At 44.4% G+C, this 13902-nt stretch overlaps 1 protein-coding gene across 2 annotated transcripts in view; it reads right to left on the reverse strand.

Moving 5' to 3' along the window:
* Nucleotides 1–13902, reverse strand: part of DUSP16 (dual specificity phosphatase 16) — a 75641-nt gene that overhangs the window by 3963 nt on the left and 57776 nt on the right. For both annotated transcript variants that reach the window (XM_026502402.4, XM_044385225.3), the window contains exons 6-7: nt 6864–7023; nt 1542–1665 (exon numbers count right to left, since the gene is read on the reverse strand). In XM_026502402.4, coding sequence (XP_026358187.1) covers nt 1542–1665; nt 6864–7023 — 284 coding nt within the window. The remainder of the gene's footprint in view (nt 1–1541; nt 1666–6863; nt 7024–13902) is intronic.

A 13902-nucleotide genomic window follows, 5' to 3' on the forward strand; every position in this document is an offset into this window, starting at 1 on the left:
TTCTGGCCTCAGCACCGGGGCCCACCCTCCACCCCGCCCCCTGCCAACGCTGGTGCCGCCATCAGAATTACAGGGTAGCGGCCACTCTCCAGCTTCAGCGTCCCAGTATCGTGCCTTCTCAAGGTCCCCACAGTCACTTCCTCAGGACAGTTCATGTTTTAATTAATGACCAGAAAAGCGGGTATCAGATGACCTGAGCACCATAGCACACCCTCGAGTTCCTTCTCCTCGCCTCCAGCACAACAGAACCGTCAGCTCTCAGGCGGCCTGTGTGCTGAGCACTAGGCTGAGGCGTCACAGCATCATCTCTCAGTCCCCAAACCACCCCGTGTCCGGTGGTGCATTACCCCCATCACACAGGGACACGAAGTCCTTAAGTGACTTGCTCGAAATCACACAGCTGGGGTTCAGAACCAGGCCTAATGTCTGGGTCCATTTTTGTAACCACTGTGTTAAAAAAGAATCATCAAGGGGTAAAAACTAGTAATAAGTCACTTTTATGTTTAATTGTGGAAACACAAACTCTTAGAGATCGTAGACAGATTCCCCAGTGGCTCGTGACCTTCACGGCCACTCCGCAGAAGATGCAGGAGTGAAACTACACTGAAGATTCGTATTTGAACGTGGAAAGAGAAAAATCACGAACTCCCTGGATATCAAGTAACCTAAAGCAAATGAACGAAGCCAGAAACAACTGGCTCCACTGTAGCAAGTGCAAATGTAGGAAATGAAGAATGCCTTTCCTTCCAGTTTCTACGAGGCCCCAGACCTGCAGGGAGAAAAGCCTGACGGGGGGACGAGGGAACTGATGCAGACCAAGGCAACACCCTTCTGAGAAGCTGCTCCGGTAGCTCATTTCTTTCCAGACCTTCCAATTTGAGGGGCAAAAAGTCGAATTGTTACAACAGGCCCGTGTCTGTATTTACTGGCTCTTTATTGCATGAAAACTAACGCCCTCTACCCTGTAGCACGAAGAGGCCTCCGATTCACCCGCTAAACAAACTCTGGTCTGTGCGCTCTTGTCACGTGCCTGCCCTCCACCTGGACCAAGGGTGGGAGGAGCAACCCAGTCCAAGTGCAGAATCGGGGCAACTCTAGAATACAGGAATTTTACTCGGTGAACGGACTTTGACAATTTGCTCTCGGCTTTTTCCTCACAGGGACAGAGGCACAAAGTTTGAAGCAGAGGAGGAATTCTGGAATGGGCATTGCGCTGGAGCTTTTTTCCTCCTAGGTACTTCCCCAATTAGGAAAAGATACAAACTCACTTAACAGGATGGTGATCGGTTTAGATTTGTTGTTCCTGAAAATTCAAAAGTAGCCGAGGATGAATCTGACACGTGTGGGTGGAATTCTTGCGAACTTATAAAAGTGTATTCTTCTCTGGTCTTTGCAACACCATTAAAAAACCCAGTCACCTGTAAAGCGTGTAACTAAAATAGTCCTCATTTGCTTTCATTTGGTTACCTGCCCTCATCTCCCTTCACGCTTCAGGTCAAATGAAAAGCCCATCATCGCACAAGACGAGTTCCGGCTCTCACCTGTAAGCTTCGTCTAAGGACATGTCCATCCTCTTCATGATGTAGGCGATGGCGATGGTGGCCGAGCGAGAGATGCCCGCTAAGCAGTGCACCAGGACACGACCGTTGGAGGCCTTGGCTTTCTCTGCGGGCGTCAAATTCAAGTAGGGTCACAAGAACAACCGTGGTCAACAGTGAGATCTTGCTGCCATGTACTTCCTTTCATCTGATAACTCAAAGTAGAGCTCATCTACTTACACGTTGTTCCCTTCAGTAGTTTCTTAGGGAGATAAAGGAAGAGCACTTTCCCACCATTTACATACAGGACAACGAGGGCCAGACGTGTTAGTCAGCAATGAGTCCCTGACTCAGGCTCTCCTCTTACTGAGTATATTTCCCAATGGGTTTTTTACATGATTTTTTTTTATTTTAAGAACTTTCCCTGGGTATAAATCCTACATTGTGATGACATGATTCTACTTGTTTAGTGTGGAAAATTTCAGAATACAGAGAAGTATAAAGAAAATAACATCCCAAATCCTAAGATGTAGCTAATATTTTGTTTACCCATGTTGTCTGACACTTCAACTTTTTTCTAGTTAGGTAAGAGATACTAAACTTTTTTCCAGTTTTGAGGTAGAATTTTCAGTTTTGAGATATAACTGACCTCTAACATCGTATTCAGGTGTCCAGTATGGTGATTTGCTACATGGAAGAGGTATGACATTTTTAAAAATATTTTCTCATTTCAAACATCTGCGACATACATGACTAATTTAAAAAGCAGAAGGAGGGGGAGAGAGAGGACTTCATCACCGTATCGCAGCAGAATGCAAGAAGATGCCAGGTCAAGCTACTTTTAAAATGCTGACTCACAGAACATATCTCCTATAGTTTCCTATTTTTGTTTAGACTTTCCTGTATGTCATCAAGTGGCTCAACAACTTTATTTGCTGAATTTAAGAAGAAAACCAGGTATATGCTATGAATCAGGGTTAGCAGCCCACTTTAGCGAGGACCAGGGGAACCTGAACCTTTCCTGGGTATCCAGGAGTTCCTGACTGCATCATAGATATTCCGCACAACATGGCAGGACTTGTGGACACTTTGTTAGAGCCAAGAACACTCGACCCAACGGCACTGCCATCTCTCCCTATTGAAGGGTTAAAAGCGTACTTTGTAGGAGTAAGTGAAGTTACCCCACGCAGCCTGGAAGCCACTAACATTTTAGCCAGTACTGGGCCTGCCTCGATTCTAAACGACACGTGTGCCTTTCCCCATGAGCCGCTGCTGTGGAGCTCAGCTCTTCCCTTTCACTCGTTTTAGCTGATACCAGCAAAAGTTACCAAACCTTATATTCAAATTCTTATAATTAACAGATACGCTGGGAGTCTGCTCTGGCCACACCAGTCTCCCCACTTCTGCTAGAAATACTACAAATTCCTCACGTATGGGATTTATTCTTCATTGTGTACAAAACACATAGGACGTTTGGATAGTATATGAATAATCAAACAGCTAAGCTTTCCTTTAGATAGTGAAATCAAACACAATGAAACAGTAACAAATGAATATAAATTCTTCTTGAAACAAAGAAATATGTACTATGCAACATAAGATATAAACCCATGTACGTAGAGCCCCATGCCTTCCTGGGCCTGTTCCGTTCTCTTGTCTCACCTACACCGTCCTCAGCCTGTACTAACAGTATTTCCCCTTTGCCGAGGCTGCTAAGAAGCTCGAAGCTGAGATTTTTCACTCAATTTCAATAGGTAACTGTAATTCAGATTTTATTGTAGCTTTTCTAGCCCCATATTACTCGGTTCTTGCCCTTTGATCCTGTTTTAATGTGTAATGTGTGTATTTTTTGATCCCAGTCTCATGCTGTAAGCTGCTTTAAATTCTTATTGGAAGTAGGCTGGGTTTCAATTTTTTTTTAATTGTATTTAGTTAGTTAGAGAGTGTGTATGTACTCAAGTGGGGGGGGGGCAGTGGGGAGTTGGAGGGGCAGAGGGAGAGAGAGTCTTCAGCAGGCTCCCTGCCCAGCACAGAGCCTGACGGGGCTCCATCTCACAAGCCTGAGAGATCAAGAGTCAGACGCTTAATGACTGAGCCACACAGGTGCCTCTCAAATTTTTAAAAAATGTTGACAATATTCTCTCAATTATATAAAATAGTTATCTCAGAACAAGACTATAAGGACCTAGAAGGGTCTTCCTTCTACCTCAGAGGGCTTCACACTGGGCATATATTATGCACCCAGTGAATACTGGCTGGCTAATACAGACCTTAAAAAGCAATCTTTATACAACATGTGAAAAAGGTTGAGAGGAAATAAAACAACGATGATAACAGATGTGTTAGGATGTTGAGGTTATAGGTTTCCTTTTCTCTGTTTTTCAGATACTCTGGATTATACTTACATTGCTTTTACAATCACAACACTTTTGAGGATGTATTTTAGAAATCTTAGGGGTGCCTGGGTGGCTCAGTTAGTTAAGCATCTGACTCGATTTCAGCTCAGGTCATGATCTCAGGGCTGTGGGATCAAGCCCTGTGGGCTCCACACTTGGCAGGGAGTCTACTTGGGACTCACCCTCTCCCTCTGCTACACACCGCCCCCCCCATGCGAGAGCTCTCAAATAAATAAATAAATCTTTAAACCAAATCTAACGAGTATTACACTGGATTGGGGTTCTGCTCTTGGCAGAAAGGAGTGCTAAAGGGAGTCTTAAAGCAAAGGAAGTCACATACACAGAGACCTGGCAGAGAGAAGGGAAAGGTGAGCGAGGGGGCCGTACAGTGGGACCCGATGGGCTTCTCAGACAACAGTCCACGGTGGCTGCCTTGCACGCGCCGTGGGGCAAGGGGGTAATGAGAAAGAAGGTTTCGAAGCTGGGGAGGAGGTGCCAGAGGGCCTGGGAATGTTAGGCTAAGGACCGCAGGTTGCTGAACAGGGGACAGCAAAAGCGCTGACAGTGACAACGGAAAGGAGAAGAGTAAGCTGTCACTACAGCAGTTCGGGAATAAAAATCTAGCTCAAAAAAAAAGGCAGGATAACAAATGAAAAGGGTTAGGGGGAGCCAGTGAGGATGCGACGTTATAAACGCTAAAAATAAAGAAGCAGTAATTGAGCGTACAGAGAACAGCGCTAAGAAAAAAACCCAAAGAACTTCTCAGATGATCATTTGTAAAATTGCTACTATTTAGTAAGAGTCAGTTATGAGTTAGGCACTTTTCAAGGTATTCTCCGTCCGTTATCTATTTTAATCCTCACAACGCCCCTCTAAAGTACATACACTATTGTCAGTTTCCAGTTCAGGGTACTGAGAAACTTACCCCAAATCACTTAACTAACCAAGGCAGGCAGGACCCAAATACAGTTTGGCTCCAAAGTACATGCCTTAGTCACCTCCCTGTATGGCCTACACGCAAACTCAAGAGGCGGGGCAGGAGCCCCGGGCGCGGTGGGGGGCGGGGGGGAGCAGCCAGCTGGCACCGGGCACCTCGAGAGTGTCCCCTAGTCCCAGGCAACCCCAGCTCACTGTTGCCCATGGGAACTAAAAATAAATTTAAAACTCCGTGAACACTTGAGTCCTTCCAACAAACCCATAAATTTATTGAAATTTATCTTAATAATAAAAAGACAACCCCCCCCCCAAGCCTGTAAGTCATTCAGCCCTGGTACGGGGGCAGTATTCCCACTGTGCACCCTGCCAGGACTGACCACAGCAGAGAGCCCCGCGGAGCCCAGCAACCACCCTGACCGTGCGCTGGACTCTGAAGAGTTCACCCTGAATTACCTGGGGGCAGGGTGGGGGGGGAATGGTGGCCCTAGTAAATGGGCCGAGCAAGTGAAATACTGGGAAGTATAAATATTTTCAAGATACTACAAATAAATTACAATACGTATTTGGGTGTGTTTAACCAAGTTGGAATATGGTAAATTCCTTCTGTCTGAATTAAGTGGCAGGGTGACGCCAATGTCTCCCAGGAAAGAAAGAAGCAAGCTGGGGCAAAGTTACTCATATTCTCTTCTCTGCTGACCCTCCTAAAGCTTGAACACTGACGAGTTCTCTTCTAAACAGATCCTGAAATTGCACTTTCAGCTGAAATTAGAGCCGAATGTCTTTGGATTGACGTGACACGCAACAGAACGTTAACCGTGTTATTTCCTAAAGAGGCACAAACTGAATGATAAACTGAACACTTCCTAGAAGTGGGGGTGATTCATCTGGGAGTTTTGTTTGTGAATGTTATAATGTGAATTATCTAAGCGTTTATCTTCTAACGTTTCAAAGAATGCATCCTAATTAAAGATGAAAATTTTTGGCAATCTGGAATCTTGAAGGGAACAAAAAAGGGGGGGGGACTGTTCTGGAATCACTCAAAGTTCCAAAAGCATTATCTAGAAATTCCTCTCACAGATGAAAGGGTACAGCTGAGAGGCTTAATGTACATAATTTCACATTTTAAAAGGAACTAGTTCTTTTTTTAATTACAGTAATAAATTGAGAGTATTTAATTATGGGTTAGCATGCACACGCTTATGTGAGTAGAGGAAGAAAACAGCAGAAACTTCTCACATGGGACACAGGAGTGAAGGTCATTGCGCTGCTCAAGAGCGAACAGCGTATCTCCCTGGTGCGGCCACTCTCCGCTAAAACTACATTTCAAATACGTCACCGGTTTCCCACAGCAGACCTGACCTCAGGCACCGCAGTGTCACCACGCACCCGCAGCTCGGCGTCAGGAGGCTGACTGGCCGGCCAGCGGAACACAGCACAGGACGGATCAGAGCCTGTCACAACCACCCCCAAGGAAGTGACTGGGTGTGTGTGTGTGTGTGCTGGGATTTTATTAGATCCCACACTACTTGAAATTACTGGCACATGTGGACTGAGGCTTACAAATCTTGTGACATAAGACTTTAAATGGAATGGGATTTGTTTTCACAGGATTTGACTTTTCTCTGGGGAGAACCCAGCAGCGAGGTAAAAACAGTTTAAGGAATGCCACCAAAGTTTCCAAAAGTCTTTTATAGGATTTGAAAAAATGGCTAAAGTTTAATCCCAGTAGTTTAACTGATTTTCAAACACTTGCAAATCCACAATCACAGATCCCATCAGGCTTCACCTTGGTTGTGTGAAGGTAGCTAGAATGTCACAAGGCAGGGGCTCAGGAACAGCATGGCACACACAGCACCTGGGCCACCGCATGAGATCGGCAGCCTCACGTGTTGTTCTGACTTACGAAATCTCTGAAATAGGAGGGAAGAAGGGGTACACCTGCACACGAGACTATGACCCAGAGGGCTTGTAATACATTCCTGCAGCTACTTACCGATGAAATCTACGGATTTGTCCAACCATGGCAAAATTTTCTCACAAAAGCTGTCATTCACAGGCACTCGCAGGAAATGAGACTCGGGGATAAAGTCAGGCTTAGGACAGGTATTGCTGGCATTTAACACATAACCAATCCCATTCTGCTGCATCAGCTCCTGTAGAGGGAAAGAGCAATTAAGGTGATTAACATATCAGCACAATCATTTTGGAAGAGTAAAGTTTAATGATAAGAATTACTAGTTTCCTTGAAATCAGTTAATTCAGTCGGTGAAATCCAAAAACCTAGCACGGTGACATTTAGAGACTTTTTAAGGCAGAATTGTTTTTAAGGGCAAAAGAGAGGCTGTTTAAAATAGGGTGCGTGAAGGGGCGCCTGGCTGGCTCAGTAGGTTGAGCACGTGACTCTTGGTTCCGGCTCAGGTCACGATCTCATGGGTCAGGAGATGGAGCCTGGTACTGGTCTCCTGGATCAGCGGGGAGTCTGCTTGAGATTCTCTCCCTCTGCCCCTCCCCCAACTCTCTTGCAGGCACACGCACTCCCTCTCTCTCTCTCAAAAATAAGTAAATCTTGAAAATAAAATAGGGTGCTTGAAGATCAACCATCATTAATCAACCCTGTTATCTTCATTACTGAGAAAGAAGTGGAAGAATACAAAATCAAACCATGGTAGTTTACTACGACTTTAGAGTATAGGTACAACAGGAACATTTTCTTCCCAAACGGAACATTCTGGTTGTTCTCAAAGATACAGTCCTAGGTAGTCTCCTTGTTCTAAATACTTCCTGTAAAGACTGAATCGACGGCCATTGCTTTAATTAGCAGCTCTACATGTGGACGACTGCTAAATATACATTCACTTTCATTCCCAACCTGTCTTTCCAACCCGGTATCTCTGTTCGTATGTTCCTCAGGCCCTTCAAACTCACACTGTCAGACACGCAACACATTCTCTCTCTGGGCCCCAAAGTCCTGTTTCCTCTCTGTAACCCAAAGTTGGTGTATGGTAATACCATCTACTCAGACACTTGAGCTAGAAAATACGATCGTGTCCTTTCTCCTTCCTTCACGACCCCCATCCAAATGGTTGCCAGATCCTTTTGGAATCAGCCTCCCCTTTGTTCTCTCCTGTTTCCTATCGCTGCTCCGTCAATGGGCAGCCACAACAACAAAAGAGCCACCAGGGAGCTCTTGGAAGTTTGTGGAGTTTCATCTCTAAACCATACACTGAACGAAACCCAGAGTAATCTTTCTTATAACCAAACATGGGCTAAGTGCTCTGCCCACACTTTATTTTGTATTTTTTTAAAGATTTTATTTATTTATTTATTTGACAGAGAGAAAGTGCACAAGCAGGGGGAGCAGCAGGCAGGGGGAGAAGCAGGCTCCCCACCAAGGAAGGAGCCCAATGCAGGACTCGATCCCAGGACCCTGGGATCATGACCCGAACCAAAGGCGGCCACTTAACCAACTGAGACACCCAGGCGTCCCTCTGCCCACAATTTAACGTCATCATGTCACTACTTGCTCCTGTCCAAAGGACACCCACCCTTCCATGCTGCCATTCACAGCACTCCAGTGCTTCAGAGGCCCTGTTCCTCTTCCTGGTCACTCTCGTCCACTTTTCTGACTTTGCTGAAATTAACCTCGCCGTGCATTCCTTCCACTGACGCATAACTCACCGTTCCATTCTCTGCCCTTCTAAAGTACTTTGCTCACTGAGCACACTGTTGTAATGAGCAGATAATTCTTATCTCCTATTAAGTAGTGGAGTAGTGAGATCTTGGACGGATTCGCACTTGTTTTTCTACCGTCCGCACCGGGTACATGGTTGTACTCGATCCGTGTTTGTTCAGCCGACACCCTGTCTACCATTTTCTGGGCAAGCCTACACAACCCCACGTCCTTTGGTTTGAAATGTTCCAAACCTGAAATAATTCTCTTTTAAGCGACTCTGGTCATGTATTCCCTTTCTGGGAATGGTACCTCCTCTACAAACGTTTTCCAACTACCTGAAAGACAGTTGGTCAATTTCTTCCTATGTTCCTTCCTGAAATATGCCAATTCCCTAAGCCTCTTCCTTTACCACACCTGGCACAATGAATATATTTTACATAAAAGCTAGGCTTAATAAATCCAAGTCAGATATGCAACCCTCTCTCAACTGTGAGATGACCATGTCAAGAAACAGCTTTGGGAAGCAGGTGAGTTTCCTGGAGTGACCGACTGACGCTGGCGCTGCGCCAAAGCCCCGTCTCCTCATGCTCTCATGTGCTTCTGTTAGGTTCACAATCAGCCTGTGAAGATCTTAACTTACAACTTTTCAACTTTTGTACAGGTAGCAAAGGTCACATTTGTTTTCCATGCTGAGATTACTACCATTGCAGTATCTCCCACGTAAGAACAGCAACGGGTCACTGGAGTTAAGGGGCCTTTCAAGCCTTTCTTGCCAATGGTCCGTAAAGGAATAATTTCATATGTCCTTCTCCTACCCACCAACAGGACTACAAAGATTTATTAAATTAAAAGTGAAGGGAGATAATAACGTCACTTTCCACCCAATTCAGTAATGAAGACCTAGAAGTTTCAGAAGATAACAGGCAGTTCTCAGGACAAAACATGTTACAAGTCTATAATGACTGTCAAATTTGATTTCCCCATAGAAGGAGTATGACAATGTACACTTCTGACAGTAGCCTCATAACCTACAGTTTATAGAAATGGCCACCGAACCTAAATTCAGTCAAAAAATATTTGTTGAGCACCTTTGCTAGAGGCTTAATAATATTACGGTACATAGTACATATTAATAAAATAATATCTACCAGAATACTATCTAACGGTTAATGAATCCCTACCATTTCCAAGTCTGTGCTGAACATTTAAATAAACAGTCTCTCGAAGATGTGGAGAAAAAGGAGCCCTCTTACACTGTTGGTGGGAATGCTAACTGGGGCAACCACTCTGGAAAACAGTATGGAGTTTCCTCAGAAAGTTAAAAATAGAACTACCCTATGACCCAGTATTTACCCAAAGAATACAAGAGCGCTAATTCAAAGGCATACGTGCAACCCTATGTTTATAGCAGCATTATCTACAAGAGCAAAATCATGGAAGTAACCCAAGTGTCCATGGATAGATGAATGGATAAAGAAGATGTGGTGTGTGTATATATATATACATACATACGACAGAATACTATTTGGCCATAAAAAAGGAAATCTTGCCATTTCCAACAACATGGACGATAAGTCAGAGAAAGACAAGCACCATTATGATTTTAACTTCTATGTGGAATCTAAGAAACAAGCAAAGGGAAAAAAAGAGACAAAGCAAGAAACAGACTCTTCACTCTAGAGCACACACTGACGGCTACCAGAGGGACGTGGGTGGGGGATGAGGGGACTAGATGGTGGGGATGAAGGAGGGCGCCCGTCATGAGCGCCGGGTGACGTACTGAGGTGCTGAGTCACTACCGCGCACATCTGAAAGTAACAGAACGCTGCACGTTAACTAGACTGGAATTAAAATTAAAAACTTAAATACATAGACGGTCTCATTTAATCCTCACAACCACCCTCTGACATGGGTACAATTATCGTCATTTTAAAAATGGGGAAACTGAGGTTTGGAGAGGTTGCACAATGTTTGCCAAGTCACACAGCTAGCAGGAGGTGCGGAGGCAAGATTCAAATCCAAGTACATTCGTCTCCAGAATCGGCCCTGAGTCGCATGCTCTCGCTGAAGTTCTGTGTAAAGCAAGTTAGATGGCGCAGCAAGGTAACCAGCTACACACACACGTTCTTTTTAACTAGATAAAGTAATATAAAGTTTAACTTCCTTCTTTATGCCCTTTTTAACGTCACTAATTAATCAGAACGTAAAAGGGCACCACTCTGGCCGTGAGCTTCTGTGAGGAGGCTTTCAGAGAGACTCAGGACACCGTGAGGACATGCAGTCAAGGTGTTTACGTCGCCCTCTGCTCCCCCTTACTGTCCCAGCCGCTGCTGCAGGCATCACTGCGCTGGCGTCTACCGCTGCTTGGTGAGGACGGGCTGCCGGCGTGCCCGGTCCCTGCACTCGTGCTCCCCGCAGCCTCGCGCCCAGCTGCAGCAACCCATGATGCTGGACACAGCGGACACAGGAAAAGGACGCCCCTTGACAATCCGAGCTTGCAATGCTGTCGTAGCGCAAAAAAGTGTTTTTCACTTATAAAACAATGTACCATAAAAGATGCATTTAAGTAGCTGCTTTGTTTTTTTTTTTAAGGTTTTTTGTGGGGAGAGGAGGAGAGTAATCTCTAAGCCCAATGTGGGGCTCGAACTCATGATCCTGAGATCATGAGTCGCATACTCTTCTGACTGAGCCAGCCAGTTTTACTTTAAACAACTGGCAAAAGGGGAAAGGGGAAAATTTATACGTTTTGTATAAATTATACATTATGTAAAATTATACTTTTATATAATTTATATTCATAATTTATAATTATAATTTAATTATAAAGTATAAAATTAAAACATTAATGTATTAAAACTGAGTGATGGTAAAATAAACACAAAATGAAATAAGAGGAAATGATCTCAATGACAAATATAACTTGATTTATAAAAATTTACTGCAAAAAGAATCTACTTAAATCAATTATCAGTTACTCCCTGAAACTGTTTTTGTAATAAGATAGGACTTGATAAATAAAACATGGCCAATTTTTAAATCAAAGAGAAGCAAAAAATCCTAAAATGTTACCATGTGAGATTTAAATATGATTTGGCTACTAAATTAAACACAATACATAATCTGGATTGGCAGTTACTACATCAGTGAAGAAGAGGAGGAAATCAAAAATGATACATATATACTTGAAACATTTTAATTTAAAACAAATAAATACATTAATTCACTAATTTCTGATGCAGGACCATGCTTTGCTTTTTGGGTTTTTTTTTGTTGTTTTTTTTTTTTGGTAGGCGTTAGCTGATTGGCGTTCTTAAGCAAATCACAACCAAATGGATCTCCTACTTAGTTTCCAGGGCTTTGAAGAAGAGCACAAACTTGTGGAACGACATCAGTACAGAATCCTGGATCATGACCCCGGGTATTTTACAGTTGCCTTCCTGCCTAGTTTAGACAGAAAAAGATATAAAGCAATTTGTTTTTCCTGAATCTTCCCAAAACATTTACCTTAGGTCACAAAAAACAACGCTCTTCCTTCCCTCATTCATATTTCATGGGTGTACGTAAGATTTTAATTAATGTGCACAATTATAAGAACAAGGACGCTGGCCTAAACACACTGCGAACAAACACAGGGCCTCCCAGTGAGCATCCTGTCCCCGCGGGAGGAGTAGGCGTGCCTCAGCCAAGCGCCCCTGCCAAGCAGGGGCGCGTGGCACCTGCTGGGCCTCAGGGTTGAGGTGGCGGCGAGTCTCGGAGGTCTGAAGTCTCACGGAGCTATACACACTGTTAACCTGCGCTCCCGACTATTTTTACAAACGTCCGTATACGTGGCTGAGGGGGCATCTTAGTCAATGTTTCTGACAGTGGAACTGGGATGGAACTAGAATTATGAAGAACGGGTCTGTTTTACAGAATAATGATTGCTTTTACTCACAGATGAATGTCCATGACTTCTTACTATGTTTTAAAGAGATATTTAGGAAACTCATTCCTTTTTTAGTATGTTGCATAAAACCTACACAACTGAGTACTACTCTGTCCCATAATTAAACATCGCAGTCTGTAAGCTTCCAGAGGGCACTCGTTATGCTGTTTAATATTTAGCTCAACTTTGTGCTAAGTCTGCTAACACGTGCTTTCTACTGACAAAATAATCTGCCCTGGCCTTCAGATATACTTGACACCTTGGCCTCTGAGTTCTTTGAACTTCTCACCTTGACCACTCACTGAGACCCGGTCTGGTCTCGGTCGTTACCAACAACCACCATCCAGCCCCAATCTCGACCTCACACACCCCACTCTTGGACTGTTCCTCCTCGCTTTCCTGCTTGCTGTCGCTTGCTTATACCACCCCTCTTGGAATCCTTCGACTCCCCAGTATCTACACGCCACTGATCCCACCTCCTTCATCCTCGGGATGTCTGTCTGCCTGCCTCGCTCAAGTGAAATTCTGTGGTCAGTCTTTATAAACTCCTTCCTTGCTTCCCCCCCTCCTTTGTGCCACTACAGCTTCTTCACACTCACTCGGCAAGACTGCAGCCCGGGGTAAATCTAGTCCTCCACCGGGTCTGCGCCTGTACCCACGCAGCTGAGCTCAGCCCGGAAAACGCTCAGCAACGCTCCTCAGTCTCACTTCCGACTCACGCTCCTCAGCGGTCATGTTCTTTCCCTGGTCCCTTCACTTTCCCTCTCTCCTAGACGCCGTTCCACCCATTTCCCTTTCTCTTCAAATGCTCTATGTATCCCTTTACCCTCACTCTCAGCCGATGGACGATCTTGTTTCCTATGACACTGAAAAATGTGAAACAATCAGAAGCAAATTTTTATATATTTCCACTAATCACGTTTACCTTTCCAGCAGCACATGTCCCCGTATGCTTGACCTTCCCTCCTGCGGCGTGGATGACCTCAGTGTGGCAGGAATAATTAAAGTAGGTGGGTACTGGCCCCGGAAAAGCCAGAGCACCACCCAGCACGTTACGGTTCGTGACCTGCATGATCTTGGCTAAGTTACCTAACCTTGCTCTGCTTTAGTTTCCTCACCTGTGAAACAGGGCTAATGTCTATTTTGCAAAGCTGTATGAGGACAAAGTAACTGGCACATAATACATGAGTCTCATTAAACATTAGTTCACTTTATCTTATTTTAAAAAGAACTTGTGGGAACATAAATTGGTACAGATACTATGGAAAACAGTATGGAGTTTCCTCAAAATATCAGAAATAAAACTATCGTATGATCCAGCAATTCCACTTCTCAGTATGTATCTGCAGGAAATGAAAACACTAACTTGAAGAGATACACGCAGCCCCGTGCCCACGGCAGCATTATTTACAACAGGCAAGATGCAGAACAACC

The sequence above is a fragment of the Ursus arctos genome, unplaced genomic scaffold (assembly GCF_023065955.2).
Source record: "Ursus arctos isolate Adak ecotype North America unplaced genomic scaffold, UrsArc2.0 scaffold_26, whole genome shotgun sequence".
Lineage (NCBI taxonomy): Eukaryota > Metazoa > Chordata > Mammalia > Carnivora > Ursidae > Ursus > Ursus arctos.